The sequence below is a fragment of the Amphiura filiformis genome, chromosome 14, assembly GCF_039555335.1.
Source record: "Amphiura filiformis chromosome 14, Afil_fr2py, whole genome shotgun sequence".
Classification (NCBI taxonomy): Eukaryota; Metazoa; Echinodermata; class Ophiuroidea; order Amphilepidida; family Amphiuridae; genus Amphiura; species Amphiura filiformis.
The window spans coordinates 41,623,866-41,643,734 of NC_092641.1; the positions used below are offsets into that span (position 1 = coordinate 41,623,866).

The 19,869-nt window shown below is 35.6% G+C and overlaps 1 protein-coding gene across 1 annotated transcript in view; it reads right to left on the minus strand.

The window, feature by feature from the left end:
* LOC140169424 (gamma-aminobutyric acid type B receptor subunit 2-like) overlaps positions 1-19,869 on the minus strand; it is a 39,226-nt gene that overhangs the window by 10,063 nt on the left and 9,294 nt on the right. The window contains exons 2-14 of the mRNA XM_072192683.1: positions 17,938-18,075; positions 16,635-16,805; positions 15,908-16,012; positions 15,656-15,721; positions 13,445-13,642; positions 12,090-12,335; positions 11,116-11,176; positions 10,196-10,394; positions 8,626-8,819; positions 7,632-7,715; positions 7,199-7,364; positions 6,125-6,257; positions 5,134-5,241 (exon numbers count right to left, since the gene is read on the minus strand). Of these exons, the coding sequence (XP_072048784.1) occupies positions 5,134-5,241; positions 6,125-6,257; positions 7,199-7,364; positions 7,632-7,715; positions 8,626-8,819; positions 10,196-10,394; positions 11,116-11,176; positions 12,090-12,335; positions 13,445-13,642; positions 15,656-15,721; positions 15,908-16,012; positions 16,635-16,805; positions 17,938-18,075 (1,869 nt within the window). The remainder of the gene's footprint in view (positions 1-5,133; positions 5,242-6,124; positions 6,258-7,198; positions 7,365-7,631; positions 7,716-8,625; positions 8,820-10,195; positions 10,395-11,115; positions 11,177-12,089; positions 12,336-13,444; positions 13,643-15,655; positions 15,722-15,907; positions 16,013-16,634; positions 16,806-17,937; positions 18,076-19,869) is intronic.

The following is a 19,869-nucleotide window of genomic DNA, read 5'->3' on the forward strand; positions in this document are numbered from 1 at the left end:
CTTTCACCAAAGGCATTCAGACAAGAATGTCCTATGATTTCACAGTTTATTTTGTTTACATAACAATCATAGATTGTTATAACATAAACAATACATAATTATCATAAAGTGGATCCATTGGAAGCTATGTGACATAAGTATTTTCCTTTCACCATTGGCATTCAAACAGAAAATGATTTCACATTTTATTTTGTTTACATATATAGATTGTTATAACATAAACAATACATATCACAAATTGGATAACATTGAAAACTATGTGACATAAGTATTTTCCTTTTACCATAGGCATTCGAACACAAAAAAAGGCCTATGATTTCACATTTTGTTTTGTTTACATATTTTAGATTGTTATAACCTAAACAATACATAGAGTAGATAACATTGGAAACTATGTGACATTAGGTATTTTCCTTTCACCATAGGCTTTCGAACACAAAAAGGCCTATGATTTCACATTTTGTTTTGTTTACATATTTATATATAGATTGTTATAACATAAACAATCCATATCATAAAGTGTGTGATGATTATTTGCCTTTCACCATAGGTATTCAATCAAACACAAAAGGCCTATGATTTCACATTTTATTTTGTTTATATATTTATATATAGATTGTTATAACATAAACAATCCATATCATAAAATGTGTGATGAGTATTTGCCTTTCACCATAGGTATTCAATCAAACACAAAAAGGCCTATGATTTCACATTTTATTTTGTTTATATATTTATATAGATTGTTGTAACATAAACAATCCATATCATAAAGTATGTGATGAGTATTTTCCTTTCACCATAGGTATTCAATCAAACACAAAAGGCATATGATTTCACATTTCATTTTGTTTACATATTTATATATAGATTGTTATAACATAAACAATCCATATCATAAAGTATAAGATGAGTATTTGCCTTTCACCATAGGTATTCAATCAAACACAAAAAGGCCTATGATTTCACATTTCATTTTGTTTATATATTTATATATAGATTGTTATAACATAAACAATCCATATCATAAAGTATACGATGAGTATTTGCCTTTCACCATAGGTATTCAATCAAACACAAAAAGGCCTATGATTTCACATTTTATTTTGTTTACATATTTATATATAGATTGTTATAACATAAACAATCCATATCATAAAATGTGTGATGAGTATTTGCCTTTTACCATAGGTATTCAATCAAACACAAAAAGGCCTATGATTTCACATTTTATTTTGTTTATATATTTATATATAGATTGTTGTAACATAAACAATCCATATCATAAAGTATGTGATGAGTATTTTCCTTTCACCATAGGTATTCGATCAAACACAAAAAAGGCCTATGATTTCACATTTCATTTTGTTTACATATTTATATATAGATTGTTATAACATAAACAATCCATATCATAAAGTATAAGATGAGTATTTGCCTTTCACCATAGGTATTCAATCAAACACAAAAGGCCTATGATTTTACATTTTATTTTGTTTTGTTTATATATTTATATATAGATTGTTGTAACATAAACAATCCATATCATAAAGTGTGTGATGAGTATTTGCTTTTCACCATAGGCATCCAAACACAAAAAGGCATATGATTTCACATTTTATTTTGTTTACATATTTATATATAGATTGTTTTAACCTAAACATTACATAGAGTAGATAACATTGGAAAGTATTTTCCTTTCACCATAGGCTTTCAAAACAAAGAAAAAGCCCATGATTTCACGTTTTATTTTGTTTATATATAGATTGTTATAACATGAACACATATTTTACAATATATATCATAAAGTGGATAACATTGAAAACAAGTATTTTCCTTTCACCATAGGAATAAGCATCATAAATGGTTTTGTTTGTTTTGGGTGTTTTTTTTTTATATCGTCGTACACATTTTCTGACTTTTCTGGCTTTTATTTTTAAAGTTTATATTTTACAATTTTATGATACGATCCGAACACAGAAAGTGATTTTTTTTTCAACACCCAATGTCATTTTTTCACTAATGTCATTACCTGTACTACCATAACTTTTGAGACTTTCTTTTCCAAACCCAAAGTTGTACATAAAATTTATATGGTGTGCACATTTGATTTGAAACCGATTAAGGACTGGTTCATGATCAGCAATTTTTTTTCTTTCCAGCAAAATTAATATTGTTCGATATAAAGGATGCCGTTGATAATCTATCAATAACTTGTTTGCAGTGTCAAAGAAAAAGACTTGCTATAGCATAGCTTGTTCAATTATTTGGTGTACATCTTCCAGGCACTGCCTTTTGCTTCCTTGGCACGATATTCTAAATACACTTTCACCCCATTTACTCTGATCCTTGTTGAATTTCCTTCATTCCGTAGTCTTCTTGCTTGAGTAGCCAACTCACCCCTCGTACGTTTCATCTCTGCAGGGAGATCCGTGTAGCACATGACTGGCTTCCTGTCCTTGATATAACCGCGAATTTGGCTTGCTTCTAAAACACAATCTCTGTCGGACATGCAACCAAAACGCACAATGATGGGATCCGGTCGTTCCTCTCCTTCCTGTTGCTCGCGCCCCTGTAAGTCTCTCTTTCGACGTGGTAGTCGATGCGCGTTCACTATGATCACTGAATCAGCGTGTTCTCTTCTAAACATGAAATCCGTAATAAGGAACTCTCGCACTACATCGTAAATGTCCTCATCTTTGGTCTGTTTCACTCCATAGAAAAGCAAATTTTGTTTCCTATCATGAATTTCAGCTAGGATCTGATTAGTTCTCATTTCATTCTTCGCCTGGAAAATTTTGGCGTTAATCTCGGGGATCTGCTCCTTTAGGATTTGGTTGACAAATGTATCATTGTGGTCCACTGACTTGACCAAGTCCTTGATTTGGTTTTCATTTTCCGTTACTCTGTTCACTGTACCTTTTAACTGTGCCTCTATTGCATCCATTCTAGCATTTAATCTTTTATCCATATTCAATAACAAGTCCTTCAGTTCAGCGTTAGTCACGTCGCTCGTTGCATTGTTCGTATTTTCCGCCATTTTCTCACTGTTGTTGTTTTGTTGTCTGGTAAACATATCTTCCAGCGTAGTTTGCTCTTTTGCTGGCTGTTTTTTCCCCTTCTTTTCGGGCATAGTATGTTCAGCAGTGCTCCTCAAATTATATGAAACCAATGACATTCTCCAAAATAAATTAATCCATGCCAAAAAAACTGAAAAACTGGCTCGGAAACGAGAGCGATTTATTCAACACATCCACCCATGATGGTGTCAGGGTTGCTCCTTTAATCCATGATCATGGTTTTACTTTCACCTTTCTACCAAATGGTTAACTTTGATGATTGAACTTACCCCAGCTAACCCAGCAAACACAAAAACGTTTTTAAAACGTTTTAAATAAGTTATATTTTGGGGTTTGGTTGAGGTAAAAACGTTTTAATAACATTAAAATGTCGGGTTATATAAAGGTCATGACATCGTTTTAAACGTTTTGTATGAAAACACACTACAACAATATTTTTTAAATGTTTTGAAATGTCATTGTAAACTACATGTATTTTTGCAAACAGTTTTGGCCAAATATTTTGTCAACACTTAAATAACATTATGTTAAAATATTTGCACCCAGCAAACACAGAAATGTTCTTAAAATGTTTTTTACAAAACGTTTTAATAACATTTAAATGTCGGGTTATATAAAAAAACGTTATTGTAAATATTTTGGGCAAATATTTTTTGCAAAATATTTTTCAACCCCAAAATAACATTCTGTTTAGAATGATTTGTACCAAGTTTTCAAAAATGTTTTTGGAATGTTATTAAAACGTTTTTATACCCTTTATATAACCCGACATTTAAACGTTTTCTGACAACCTTTTATAACCTTTGCAAATGATGTCGAAAACGTTTTGTGTTTGCTGGGAAGTTGGTGGGTTCATATTTTTACAAGCAAAATAAGCACAAATTAGGGTTTCATATTTTCATGTTTAAACGGTTGTTTATAAACAACCGTTTAGTCATGAAAATATATGAATGAACCCCGTTCATACATACCAGAACATTTTGTGATTCTTATTTCATCAAAATAATAACAAAAAATTACAAGCAACATTATTTAAAAAAAAAACATGATTTCCTTCACTTTCCTTTCCCGGCGACAGTCACATTCGGGACACCGGGAATACACGCTGTTTATGCCCGGCTCTCGACCAATCACGCGCACTGTTATATAGCGTGTATGTATGAAGGATCAACGATTAGCGTAAGTCCTTTGGGTGTAATGAAACGCGTTTTAGAATGAACATTTAAATGCCGTATGGATTGATACACCCCCGCCTCCCCCTTGTAGTACGTGAGGGTAAATGCAAAAGTTGTTTCTATCGTAATCTTAAATGTAGAAAATCAGGTTTTTTCTCTTAATTTAACAAAATGGATTTTTAAAAACATCATGGTGCACGCACGCAAATCTTCGGTTGGTTGTAAACAAAATCGTACATTGATAATATCTTGAAATATGCTACTTTAAAATCAATGAAAGAGCGGTATTAGGCACTCCTGCATAATTTCGCCTTTGAATTTTGTGGCCATAAGAAAGCCTTCTATGCTTGGCCGCTAGAAATTTTCAATACCGTGGACTCATAACATCGTGTATTGCTATGGGCGCAGCACTTACGCTATTTGCGAGTTGTTTAATGCGTAACTAGCTCGTGCTGATGTGAAATTTTACGCGAACGCAAGATGGGACTTTATTGACCGAAAAACCGATTAAAAAAAAAATTGAGCTATTATCAACTGTTTGAGGTAAAAATATGGAATATCTCGAGTGCTATCAGCAACCACAATGGAAACTCCTTGGCCCAATTAGAATGCTTACTCGTGACAGACCGCTACAATATAAAATGGCCAAACCTATTGTGAGAAAAACATGCAGTGTTGCCTAACCGTGCGGTTTGATTATGTAGCCTCTTCCCGTATATAATACTCCGGTTTGACACGAAATAAAGAGCATGCGTTAGAAATTTGAAATGGATCGGTTCTATAGTGAATTCACTTGAGCAAAGATTGGAATTGTTTCTCTGTCTACTTGCTTTAGTCAGAAACATTTATTAGCAATATACCCATATCAATATACGTACCACTCTTTTTGGAGCTTTAAATGCCGCTATCTTGTGCACTCGCCATGTTTTAGAGAACATTGATCCGAAAGCTAACACAAATCCTAGTGACAAGAGCCACGCTCGGAGCTGGAAACATTACATAACAATATTACGAGTACAATAGCGATACATTAGTACTGCAGATTTTTAGTGACAATTGTCCTAAGGTGACACAAGCAACAGAAATGGCATATATCGTGGGTCAGTGGGTCACTATTAGGAAAAACTGTAAGCCAATTGACACCCATTGTGCGATTAAATAGGTCAAAGTTTATAAACGGGTAATAGTTGCTCAAAGTCTGTTAAAACCAATTCCAAGATACCCAAGGGACTCAAGAAAATATATAGTTTGGGCTATCTACGAACGATCAGTCTGTATTACAATTATTGTTGGAAAAGTTGAAGGGCAAAATTATGGTTTTTACAAGGGTAAAAATAGTCACTGACCTGAATGAAAATGTTCTGTATTTTGTCTAAGTCTAATAGCAATGAAAAAAGAATAGTTTGTACTATCTAGGGCATTTTGTCACGAAGGAACACAGTAACGTATGTCACAACCAATAATACAGAATTGATATGGACACATTTCATTGTGTCAAACTACCGAATTCTTTTTATCAGAGGAATATTTGGAATTTTTTTTTAAAAAGAGCAATTTTGAATTTTGATCCCTGTATAAACTTTGAAATTGAAATTCCGCTTTTTAGCCGCCTAAAATTTTTATTCCTATAATTTACCACACAGATGTACACGAAATTATTGCACCACCCCAAGACCTACAATGATTTAGACGACCCCTTTACTAAGGACGATAATAATTATATGGACAAATCATTATTAACGCCAGCTTACAGTCGATAGCGATATAACGGGGTTTTTATGTGCCACTGTGTTTGCTTTCAGAAATATTTTTCTATCAGACTATATATTTGACTGAGTACGACACAGTTACCAAACCGTAATATTTTACCTGGCAAAATTGAGTTTGCACTGCCACTGAAACCAGATTAGCATCAAGTCCACCGATAAATATAGTCGCATACACCAAAACACTCCCTAGTATGATCAGGTTGTTCAGATAAGGACTGGACATTTTAACAAATCTGGATAAAATGGGGAAATTAATGCAGTTAATAAATTTGTAATACTAAATGAGTGAATGTGCATAACAGTGAAAGAAGGGCGCAACTCCACCATTTTACAACAATGAATTAGACTCAGCATTTTATTAGGAGTGGGGACAAGGGACACGTGCCCTTTGCGCCACCTAGGGGCGGGGGATGCTGAATTGACTAATATTCAGTATAGATCCTGCACCCCATCCAATCGATGAATTCGTGCGCATTTCAGTACAAATAGTAATTTGAAGGATCAATTTTAGACCGAAATTCAACTTCATTATAACCAAAATTCATAATTGTTATTTGTGCATTTCAGCCCAAAGAGTCATTTGAAGGATCAGTTGTTTTTTAAACAAACACTTAAAGCCATATTATAACATTTGCTGAGGAAGACGCCCTCACTGAATTTTTAAAATTCCTTTTTTACACGATTAAATTGTACTTTATTAAACCAATATACCCTACAAAATCAAGACTCTAAGTGCTGTAGTTTTGTTAAAATCCGTGATTTTGAATTAAAGGCTGATTCAGCGCTTTATTATTACGATGGAATTGTTAGTCGAACGCATACACGATGTTCATAACACACAGTACGTCACGGCGTGCGGGACGGTGATATACACAACAAAGGGTCGTACCACAACATGACCGAAGGAGTGGTACGTATTAGCGACATGTGCGCTGGTAGTAAATTCCAATTTTCTTTGCTTTGCCGTAGTTGTTCGGCTCAAAAATAAAAGGGATATATCTGACAGTAAAAGCTAACATTTTATGGCAAAGAAATGCTAATCTATTTTGTTTGAAAATGTTATAATATGGCTTTAACAAAAAGCACGACTTTTCTTTGTCTATTTGTTACAAACTGTACCTGAAAGACTCTTATCAAGATTATGGAATATCTATAATGTCAGACGACGACCTACCTTTTTTCCCTGTATCTCAAATTGAAAGCTAAAAAGAAGAGCGCCATCAGGATTCCAATAACAGCTAAGGTACTCATGGCTGCATATAGTTCAATACTGATCCCTTTATGAACACTTAAAACCTTTATGATAATCTTAGGAGTATGATCCAATGGTATATGTCCTCCTGGTGTAATAAAATAAAACACGTTCTACCATGTTATTTACATTTCAAAGTTAATTTGATATTGGACCGCAACACCATGAAATGACTACAAAACTGGGCTACCAAATCACCATGGCACCATGGCAAAGCAATTTGCGAAATATTCACAAGGCAGATATTAGAATTTTAACATCAGTACAGGCTTTTAACAGATGGCTGCTTTGTGGTATTACTAGCTAGCGATAAGAAAATAGAATAATTATTAGCATTAACTTTACTGAAACATACCTGGCCAAATAAAGTTTCCTACCATCTCAAAAACACCACCTTCGTCGTCATCTGTAAACAATGCCACCGGCCTTTCAAGAAATTCTGAAAGTATGATTAATGTTACCATCAGAGAAGAAGGCACTTATGGGCCAAGACAATGGGGCTATGTCACGTGAATACAAGAGGCCGCCTGTGGAATATTTAGCTTAAGTCTTCCACAGAGAGAGAGAGTAAGTAACTTCTATTTGAAATACTCACTTCAGATGAAGGAGAGTAAGGGTTTCAAAATACTTTTCCTTAGCCAATTCCATTTTAAAAACATTCTCGCTCTGCGGAAGAAGTTTCTCAAATCTTCGACAGGTTTATGGTAGATTTCCAATGCAAATAGGTCTGAATCCTAACTTGGACATGGATGTACATGCATTTATAGATGTCAAACCTTTTCTTTTTATTCAAGAAAATGGAACGCATTTTACATGCTAGACTATCACCTAACTTCATGAATAACCAAATACTTGACAACTGTACTAGTCTACTATAGAGAGTGTATCATAGCATCCAAACTGCACGCAAGGCTAGTGTGATATTTTATCTTCTCGACTTCTTAGCTGCTTTTGATGCGATTGATCACCGTGTATTGTTGCAACGTCTGAAAGCAGCTGATATTTGGGGAACCACCTTGCAGTGGTTTGAATCTTATTTAACTGATCGGATGCATGCTATTTGTATTCAGAACGCCAACTCACCATCAGCATCTCTTTTATATGATTTTCCACAGGGTTCGTTTCTCAGCCCAATTTTTATTTTCAATTTACACTGGTCAGGTAGATGATATCATACGCTAGCACAAGATTAATTACAATGTTATTTTGACGGCAGCTGACATATCTGATTGGATGTCAACTAATTTCCTCACACTTAATGGTGATGGCACTGAGTAATTGTTCTTGAATCACAAAGGGACAAAATGTCAAACTAGAATTTAAAACGAAAGAAAACATTTTCACTGTACCTCCTTCCATCCTGCATATAAATGGCAAAGGAGTATCGCATGATATTGTTTTCCAACCGTTGGCGGCGTCAGCAGTAATGAAAACACATTCATCTTGACCATTCAGTTCACTTCCGGATGGTATCCACATTCTGTCACCAAATCGCGGGTCTTCCCATTCGTAGATTTGATCATTCTTTTTCATACCAATAAACCTGCAATAGATTAACAGGTTCTTTGTTCAGCCTGGTCTTAAACATGAGATTAGTTGTGGAATCCAGTAGCTTTCATAAGGGACTACAGCCGATCATATTTTCGCGGGGATGTTGAATTGCCAAAATGTGGACCCTTTCCCCAGAAAATTCGCTACACGCACAAAGTGGACTTCCCTCTAAAAGTGACTTTAAAAAAATGTTTTACCCTGAAAAGTAGACTTTGTTGTTGATAGGGGGTGATCTCATCTAAAAAATATGGATCAAATTCTGGACTCACCAACGATTTTTAGTAACAATGCTACCCGTTCACCCGGTGATGGTAATCGGTGAGAAAGTAGTTTCACAGTGGAAAATAACTACTTCCTCGCCGATTACCATCACGTGACCAATTAACCATCAGTGAAATATCTGCGCAGTTATTAATTGCTGCATTAATTGAATTTGCAATATTTTGAACTTTTTAATTAACAGAATCTCGATTGGATTTTGGATTTATTTGGGTTCATTAAGGGGTGGGGTATGAACGTTTGGACAGTATTTATTGTGGGACATTAGAGCACATTAGACATTATCGAATTGCATTCTGAATACGAAGAATGTCTTTCTGATATCAAATAATTTTTTGAAATTCGCAATGTAATACACATTTTATGGCAAATGAATACTTAAAGTGTATGTAGGTGGGATGAAAAGCCGATGATCAATTGAAAATGTTGACCTTTCGTATTGATGATATGGATTTTTTCCCAAAACACCAAAATAAATTAGGTCTTTTGGGAAAAAATCCATATCTTCAATATGAAAGGTCAAAATTTTCAATTGATCGTCGGCTTTTCCTCCCATCTACATAGACTTTAAGAATATATCATTAGATTTATAAAATTTACTTTGAGAACTGTTATATATCAAAAATGTGAAAAATATCCAATTTTAATAATTTGTCATAAAATTTATATTATATCGTTAATTTCAAAAAATGAAAATTATTTGATATCAGAAAGACATTCTTCGTATTCAGAATGCAATTCGATATTTCTGTTTTTTTCTCATGTCCCACAAAAAATACTGTCGAAACGCTCATTCCAGATCCCTTAAACAGAAAACTAAATGGAAATAATAGCTAAAAAGAACACAACTTGTTATTTATATTCCCATTCAGAAAAAATACCACAACCCAGACTTTGAAACCACAGAAAGTATACTCATAATTCTTACTTTTTGAATATATATAACTAACAATAGAAGGGGGTGTTTCTAGAATTTCTAGATAAGTCTATTGTTTAGCGTGTGTACATATTCTATTGTTTAACTGAAAATTCCATAAAGAGCAAATGACACGACGTTTGATTCATGAAATAAACACCACGGCCCCTTACCATCTGAGGTTGTCAGTGTTAACGCTGTTTCTTTGTAAATTGTCTGCTATAAAGTCATACTCCGTTTCATTTACAATAGCGGCTATGACCGACCCAGCATTATTACAATGCTCAACCGCTTGCGAATATGTGAGAGATTGGTTTACAAATAAGAAACACTCTTCTTCATGCAATATCCAGGACGAATTAGCACAACCAGCTACAGTATAAAAACACACACAAAAAGAAAAACAAAGGTTGATTTTATTTGTACGCAACCTATTCCCCAAAACAAATCGACACGTTCTATTACAGCCCGTAGGTACAATATTTAGTTTTCACTTGATTTTGTCTCTTTTGGGGAAATAATGAAAAAAAAAGCAAACAAACATGTGTCCATTTTTCCGATCGGAGTACGTGGTAAACTGCCTGGCGAATGTAATAACAAAATTCTCCAAGCGTTCATATCAACTCATTGTGCTCAAAATTATGGCAGCCCCAAATTATTGGTGACTTTCCTTTTTTGATGTGTTTTAATATATAATATAAAAAAATCGCAGTGATTTATATTGCGCTACGCACAAGCACAACGACTAGACGTTGATCCACAAGCCTCAGCACACTTTACAGGTTGCCGCTGTCCACTATGGTCCCACATCATTCCATAAACCATTTAACAACAAATCAGGGACTTTGCTGCTTCAAGAGCGCACACCTTACAGACAATCCACAAATAACCTTCACAACCAGGATCAGCTCCCCGAGTTTCGAACGGGTTACAACGAGACAATTAGCAGTAAGTTCCTTGTGCAAGTGAATTTCAAGCTAACTCAATTTTTCGCACCATAGTCGAACGCCTTATCGATTGAGCTAACTTGACTGTAAATGTCATGAAGAGCATTGTGATACATTCATTACAGTGACCTTGTGTGAAATGATACCTTGTAGTTGTCGGATTTGTATAATTCCTACACGGTCACCATCGCGAAAACTCACAGGGCCCTGCGGAAAAAATACACGATAAACTGCGTTATTTATTGTGTTGTTCATCTGGTTAATTTAGGCATCACGTACACTTTGGCCATGTAGTGCTATCGGTGCCCCGATGGGTAACGACGACTCTCTCTGTCACACCATAGAGATGCGATCAACTGTATCGAGCATAATAATGAACATGTACATTGTGCTATTATAATTGAAGACCGAATTAAAAAGACTAGTTTGCGTATGACGTCCTGTCAATCAGACCAGAATGCCACACTGCGCCGGTCAGCAACCAATCACGGTGCGCCATTGCCCTGACATCCGACGCAAACCAGTCGTTTTAATTCGGTCATCAATTATACTGCTATCAGTTTTTTTATTTGAATAAATAACATAACGATAGCACCAAATCTGTAGCCTCTTCTTATAAAAAACGTCAATCTTGGAAAACCGATCCTACCCGGAGTAACGCACTCATTAACGCCCCTCATCACCTGTCGGTGTTACTGCCTAAATATGAAATATTCATTTGAATTGAATTATGTTTCACTGTCTGACACCCAATGACCCCAAAGTTTTAGCAGGCCAAACAAAATTACCCCTCTTTTAGCCTTTTTAAAGGCTCTATACTGAATGACACCCTATTTTTGGAAAAATAGGAATCGAGTCATAACATCATCGTTCAGAACTCCGGTGTAGACATCGAATGGATTGGAGATGTTGGCATCTACCATTACCGCACTTTTGTTGGGGTCTTAGGGGGCCCGTAAAAGTAAAGAAAATATACCTTGATGGACCCCTTAAAAACAAAAACATGCATGTAAGCTTTTGAAAAAGGCGGTCACTATGTGCAGGTATGCCGAAAAAAGAGTTGCACAGGCACACTATGCGTGCCAATATATGCAAGTCCCCCACACCATTAATGTCTTACCGATACTCCAGTAAATCTAGTTTCATTCAGCAATTCAAAGAAGATTCTCCCCATTTCTATGTTATCATAGGTGAAATCTTCCAATCGCAGTCCTTTTGGCTTAAGAACTGACACAGCTTTATCCAGCATCAGTGCAATAGCCCAGGCAGCGTCGTAACCTAGCGGATTATAGGCGTTCCATGCATAATTGGACCATTTTGGAGCCTTCAGGTAGTCATTGAACATCTCTACGTATTGTGCAGCAGTCTGTTGAGAAAGTGGGATTGCAGACAGGAAAATAAATAAAGGAAATCAAAGAAAAATTAAAGAAAGCAAGTCAAGGAAAAAAGACGCCACCCGCAAATAATTGTAATTTATTTATCCGCGTAAAGTGGTGGATTAAGATTTTTATCACTCATTAGGTTTTACTGCCTGAACAGAATTGATCATGTCTCACCACCTTTTTCAACCAAATCGACGGTAAGAACTCTTGTAGTGAGGGATTAAACATTTAACCCCAAATTGCCTCAGACAAAACTCACTTCATGGGAACTATAAAATACCACACAAGGTAATTTTTATGCAACTCGTTGACTCATTTGTGTTCTATACTGCCTCTAATGACAGCCTGGTGATCTGGTCAACTCATTGACAGATACCAACCTCAGGAGGGAATTCAATTTTTGATCAATTCTCTTCAGGTAGTGAAACCTAATGTAAAATGAGAGCAAAGGATGGATCTACGACTAGCTGAAGTCATTTAGGTGTAAACTCAAGCGAGTCACCCAGTAGTTGTAAACGGAACGTTGAAGAACAAATGAAATACTAGAAAAACTTACATATTTTGCAACTTTGTGACGTTGGCCTGGAACCGCCAGACTTCATGAGACAACTGACGTCTATCACGTTACCCGTCCAACAGGTCAGTTGCCTGATGAGGTCTGGTGGATGCAGCGTCACATAGTTGCAAAAAGTAAGTTCCAGTGTCAAATTAATTGCAAAAAGTCTGTAAACACATGCGTTCTAAGTGTTCTTTAATGATATGCAACCATAAAAAATATTGACTCTTCCATTTGTGTGTTCTGCTCCGATTTGTGTAGGTAGGTAGGAAGGTTTTTTTAAAAAACATTTAATGCTGTAAATTACGTTTGATAAAGGCCTTGGTCGGGCCTACTTTTAGTCAATCAAACAATTGGCCTAAATGATATAAAGTGTATTAAAAATTGTTTTAAACACTGGAGGAAAGTAGAAGGAGGATGACGACGATGAGGAGAACGACGAGGAGGAGGATGGGAGGAGGAAGAATGTGACAATGGTGATACCGCCATTGACGTATCTTGATGTTTAAAATTTAGTATACCGGTAGAGTTACTTACGATATTTGCAACAGTCCGTTCAGAACTGGTACTTAGTTGCAAACTCTCTGTAGCGATATAGTATGAACTTTGAACAATTTTACGCATTTCTTCCAATGTGCACTGCACGAATTCATCTTGTACTTCCCACCATTTTGGTACGTACCAGCCGACAAACATCCACACGTAGCCATCGCCAACCATGTTGTTCTTGTAAGCCTATTAAAGTTGGTCAACAACAACAAAATATGAATTTATTGACTCGTGGCCGTCAATTCGGGGGAACAGGGGTCATGTCGCTTTTCATTTGGGATGGGGGAGGGACAATATGAAATGTCCCCCATATACTTCCCTGGTCTACATTTCGCGCTATTTTGTAAAATTTTACAACGACTCAGGGACCACATTCCCCTCAGGCACCCCCCCGCGTTGCGCAAGCGCACAGAGATGTCCGCTGCTCGCTCATATTTCACACACCTTGTTTTATTTCGTGCCACGAATAAAAATGGTTCAACTTATACCTTCTTCAAAATGTAAAAAAAATAATTGCCTGTTTAAGTTGATGACAATCAGTACGTAGGCTGTTAAATTTGATGATACTTAAGGCATTTTTAATATCGCCCCTGGGCAGGAAAAACCTCAAATGTACTTTTTGCCCTTGAACATGGATGAAGCAAACTATTCAATATAAAGTCTACACCTATAAGACTTTATCCATTTTCAAGGGCCAAAAGTAAATATGAGATGTTTCCTGCATGTATTTTGGCCCTTGGATGAAGCAACCTCTCCAATATAAAGTCTACACCTAAAATGCTGTATCCATGTCCAAGTACATTATGAGGTTTTTCCCGCCCATTGACGATATGTTTTTATTTTAGGAGCTTCCTTGTGTGGAGATAAAGTATTTGATATGAAATGTGTATGTCTTGATGTTAGTTAAAGTAATGTTCATATTTATCGTATATAATCTGATCTGATGTTTGATACTCTCCACGCGGGTGTCGACTGCAGACGACAAGTATCAATATTTCAACATTTTTTCAAAAAGTTTCGGAATTGTAAATTTTCATGACCATATTTGAAATCAGCATGAAAAATGCATTAAAATGAGTACAAACAAGCCCAGTATTGGTTCAGTGATTCTATATAGACAGCTTGTCATATTTTGAGAAATAATCTCAAAACTTGGGACTTTTTATGTTGAAACCTATGGCTAGCATGCAGAGCATTAATAATTGCGTCACATACTATTTCAAGTTTCATGTTTTCTTTCACACTCTTCGATTCCGTACACTTTTTCTGTTCATTATCATTAATGCTTTATTCATCTGATGTATATCGTCGGCGTGCTACGTTGTTTTACCTTAGTCATTTTTTGTAATTTTGAGAACAAAATTAAAGTACAAAATATGGTTCAAGCATCCGGATCCATCTAAACATAAGTATTCACCAATCTTTACACAAGAACAATATATGATCCAAATGAAAGGGAATAATCCGAAATAATTATGGTGATTGCGTAACTAATGCATGCTTGAACCACATTTTGTTCTTTGTTCTCAAAATTACAAAAAATGACTTAGGCAATTAGCGTAGCAGGCTGACGATATGGTGACGTTTTGCCATGTTTTTGCTTTCGATTGTTATTGAATTGTTTGTGCATTTAGTGCGTGGAATATACATTGTGAATGTTCATTATTAATAATATTTGTTTTATATACCACAGTGCTGTTAGTTTGCGCTTTTGCAAACGTATCATTTTCCCTGTATTTTAAATTGTTAGTTATTATTTTCCATTTTATTTAAATTAATATCATGTCCATGTGTTTTATGCTTTTTGTACAGTACTGTAGAGTGTATCTTTGATGTAATTCGCTTTTATATAACAAAATAAAATATCATATAAATATTGATTTATATGAGGGACATGGTTCAAATTATAGCCCACAAGATGATCTCAAAACCATGGTCATAGCATGGTTTTGAGATCACCGCGGCCTATAATTTTAACCATGTCCCGAATATAAAGCAGTCAATATTTGTTTTATATACCGAATGGATGTACGTGGATGTTGTGATTGCGCAGTTTGATCGGGACGCACGTGACTGGTCAATAGTTCATTTCCATGACCGGGCAATAGTTCGTTTGTAGGGAATAGCTAATTCATTGACCGTACTTTCAACCAATCAGATACCAGGAATCTATAATTAAATCAGGTATATATTATTTACCTCGCATAGAACACGTCTTGCTTTTGTAGCATACATATTTACGGATATAATCTTGGCATCCACAGTCTGGAAAGGAAATAAAAAAGGAATAACGTATAAGCGTTAGTTTGGACTCTATTTACTCGCGCTGTAACAAAAACCGAATAATTCCCGCCTACTACGAGCTGATCATAGTATAGTTTACCCCATACTGTTATTGTCCGTGTCCTAATTGTAAAATGCTCTAGCGACAGCAAATAACTTTGAGCTCACCTTTAAATTTTGAATTTGATGTGACGGATCATCTGAAGCGAAGGTTTCTGATGTAAGGATGGTGATATTGGCATCATGCAGTCCTTCGATAAGATGGTCAACCACCTAAGAAATAAATAGTGAGAAGAAGAGAAATTATTATTATTATTATTAGTGTTATTATTATTATTATTATTATTAGTGTTATTTATTATTATTATTATTATTATTATTATTATTATTATTATTATTATTGTTATTATTATTATTGTTATTATTATTATTATTATTATTATTATTATTATACAAACGACCTTGCAATTATTACAGAAAGCGCTTTACAAACCACAAATTAAGATGTGATCATATTCCCAACGTATAAGAGCGAAAAACATACCTTGAAGAACCATACCCTCTAATCTCCCTCCTAACACCCCTCCCCAGCTGGCTACGCCACTGGATCTACGGGTCTAGGTGGAACTGCACCGTGGATGTACGGATTTCCTCTCTCCTCTCCCCTCTTTTGCCTGTGGGGAAAATGCACCAACCGATATCTGTGGCCCCATGCATGACCCTCATATCCAACAATTTCATAATTTTCAAATTGATTTTTATAAGTTAAACGTCTGTGTGTATAACAGATTCATCAAACATAAGCTAAGTTTAAGCTAAATGTTAGGTAAATTAATTTGACTATTTTAACTATTTTCTTTTCAATCTTTATCAACACGGTAAGCAGCATACATACCAATGAGAAGATTTCATGTTTTCCATGTATCGTACCAACTTTGTTCCATCCAAATTCCTTCATAAGACGGATCCTAGCGGCGTTAAACATAGTATCTGGCATAACGGATCGGTAGAAGTACGGGTAGTCTATTCGGTTTGAAAGAGTTGGAGCTATTGCTGCGTACGACACCTGTTATGTCAACATTCAAATGTTTAGATATAAGTTTAGATGATGAAAATTATTACACAGGTATTAATTTTAACAGCTCGTTTCATGTCATTCAATTGGGATATTATTGAACACATCAGACGCACTAAGTTGCATTTTGAATACGAGGAATGTTCTTCTGATATCAAATAATTTTGATTTTTTTGGGGGGAGGGGGGAATAACATTTAACAGTCCTCGAAGACCTTCTTCCCAGCTACATACATTTTAAGTACATAAAGTTTACTTCGAGCACTGTTAAATGTCAAAAATGTTAATTTTTAATAATTTGCCACAAATTGTATTGTATTATATCGCGAATTTCCAAAAATCAAATTTATTTGGTATTAGCAGGATATTCCTCGTATTCAGAAAGCAATTTGGTATTCCCGATGGGCTCTCAGGTCCCAAAATAAATACTGTGCAAATGTGGGTGACCGAGCCCTTAAAACACGTATCCTTTAACACATGTGACGTGTCAAAAGGAGACACTTTTGGGCAGGTTATCAATTTTGAGGTTTTTACATATCTTAAATATAGAGATATTTTGCTCCACAATGCGGTTTCCCCCAATGAAATCGGACATTCCAAAGCGAAGATATTGAGTTCGTAAGTTATGGTATTATAAAATTGGAAATTGAGATATCGGCCTTCATTTGAAAATATTATTGACAATGTTGAGAATAGGAATTACCTTCAAAAATGTCTCAAAAAATACAAGATGCCAGTTATATTCCGGTTTGAAACTATCAGACAATATTTTTAACATTAATAACATCACAAATTTGCAACAAACTCAAATTGTGAAAAAGTCACCCCGGACAGATTTTTGGCTATTTCTCCATTTACGATGCTGCCCAAAAGTGTCTCCTTTTGACATGACACGTCACATATATAATAAATGATACTGCAACATTTTGGAATCGCACCATATCCATTAAATCATTAATTTTTCAATTATTCCGATATTGTTTTACACACGTTTGGTATCATACCATAGCTAACAAAATTCTACATACGTCCATATTAATTTATTGAGTTAAGTTAATTGTGATCAAAGTTATGGACCCTAAAAGAGGTCGAGACTTTCTTTTTTCTTGGATGTGTTTTCTTACCACATTCAGATTCCAGTGGTACGAAGTACCGGCAATAGCTTGTGTTGAGGTTGAGCAACCATCTCCAATTAGAATCAGTTTTTGAGGCTCATGAAATAGCTGGTCAAACAATACCCGCGTTCCAGTTGCAGCTGTACACTGTTGAAATTTAGGAAAAGAGAAATAGTAGTGGTGAATTTACAAATGGGGTCGTTCTATGTCAAAATATCGTGAATACAATTAAAGGAAGGTGATCTGATATATTTGGAAAATCAAATTCTTTAAAACTCACGTATAACATAAAATGTCATCCCTTTCAAGCACTCATGCAAAAAGAACATGTAAATGTTTTTTTTGTTGTAAATGTGACTAATTCCTAATGGAATTACCGACATTTATACATGAGGATATTGGTAGTCTACAGTGTTTTTATTAATGATAATTATCATGATCATGTAATGTATTGATTTCAAGTGAAAGGCCCTATTTTTCTCATAAACATATCGAAATTAGAAGTTCCAACTCAGTGTATTTCCGAAGATATCATCAAAAACTGCCTAATTAGTCTCAAATGTGGTATACCATATTTGAGACTAATTCGGCAGTTTTTTGATGATTTGTTCGGAAATATACCGATTTGGAACGCCAAAATGTTTATGAGAAAAATATGAGCTTTCATCTGGTACCAAGATCAGCATTTTGATGAGGTAAAGTGGGGGGATGAGATTGTCAATCAGGTTACAAAGAAAATAAAGTCATACACCTAATCAAACGGTACTTCAAAGGGATGTCTAATACTTGTGAACAAAAGGACTATGTATGAATAGATGCGACGGGATTACCTGACCCAGTAATGGCCGACCAAATTCTGACCATGACTTGGCTCGTGAGATTCGTCTTTCGGACCAAAAAGAGGTTATCCACTTTACTCATGTGTGACTTCTAAGAAAAGGAGCTGGTTCCCGTAGTATTCCTCATTCAAACCAATTCAACGCATGACCTCGGATTTACCTGCATGGTATTAGCGGGCTATTTTGAAACATTCATAGTTGCAGATGCAGGTACTTCTTTTGAAAGTCCTAAACAAGGTATAGCAGTCGCTGATATGCAGCTTATAGACGAATCTCACGAGCCAAGTCATGGTTAGGATTTGGTCGGCCATTACTGGGTCCCCGCTGCACCAAACTGGTGTTTTGACCGCCCAATTGTGCAAATAAACGCCGCCTAACGCCTACAGAAGATGCAAGGACAAGGAGGATTAATAGAATAATAATACAATAGAGATAATGGAATGCGTAAATGAGATTCGTCTATAGAACATGGATAACCTCTATGTGAGTTAAATCAGACACTTACAATGCGAGTTGTAAATAGGTTTAGTTCGCAAAAGTATTAAAAGTTGTTTATCTCTAAATGACTTTCTGGTTCTCAACCCTCGATGTATCGGTACCCTTACCTTAAGCTACACTGACAAGTGCCTCAGTCGTTGTAAAAACGTACGGTCAACCCGTGGTGATAAGACTACACCAGGCACAAAAAGAAACTCATCAGTTATAGTTATCTTTCCTGTTCAACAACCTGATAATTTTAGATTATTCTGAAACATACATTTTGTTAAATGGACTTTGCTTTCTTAGTTGACACCCTGTTCGTGAAAATCAAACAAGAATTGATCAAGATATGCGCCTCCAAACCCTCAAACCCCAAAATTAAAAGTTGCAATTTCAACGATTTTCAATGGGAACGCATGGTTGTATTGCACACAAGCACCACGAGCCAATCAATAACGCACATAGCAGACTTGTACCCGAGTCCAGCTTGTCCGAGTCCGAGCCGAGCCGAGTCCAGTTGTATCCGAGTCCGAGCCAAGTCCGAGTCCTTTTGTGTCCGAGTCCGGACTCGAGTCCAAGTCCGGGGTTGCCGAGTCCGAGCCAAGTCCGAGTCCAACAAAAA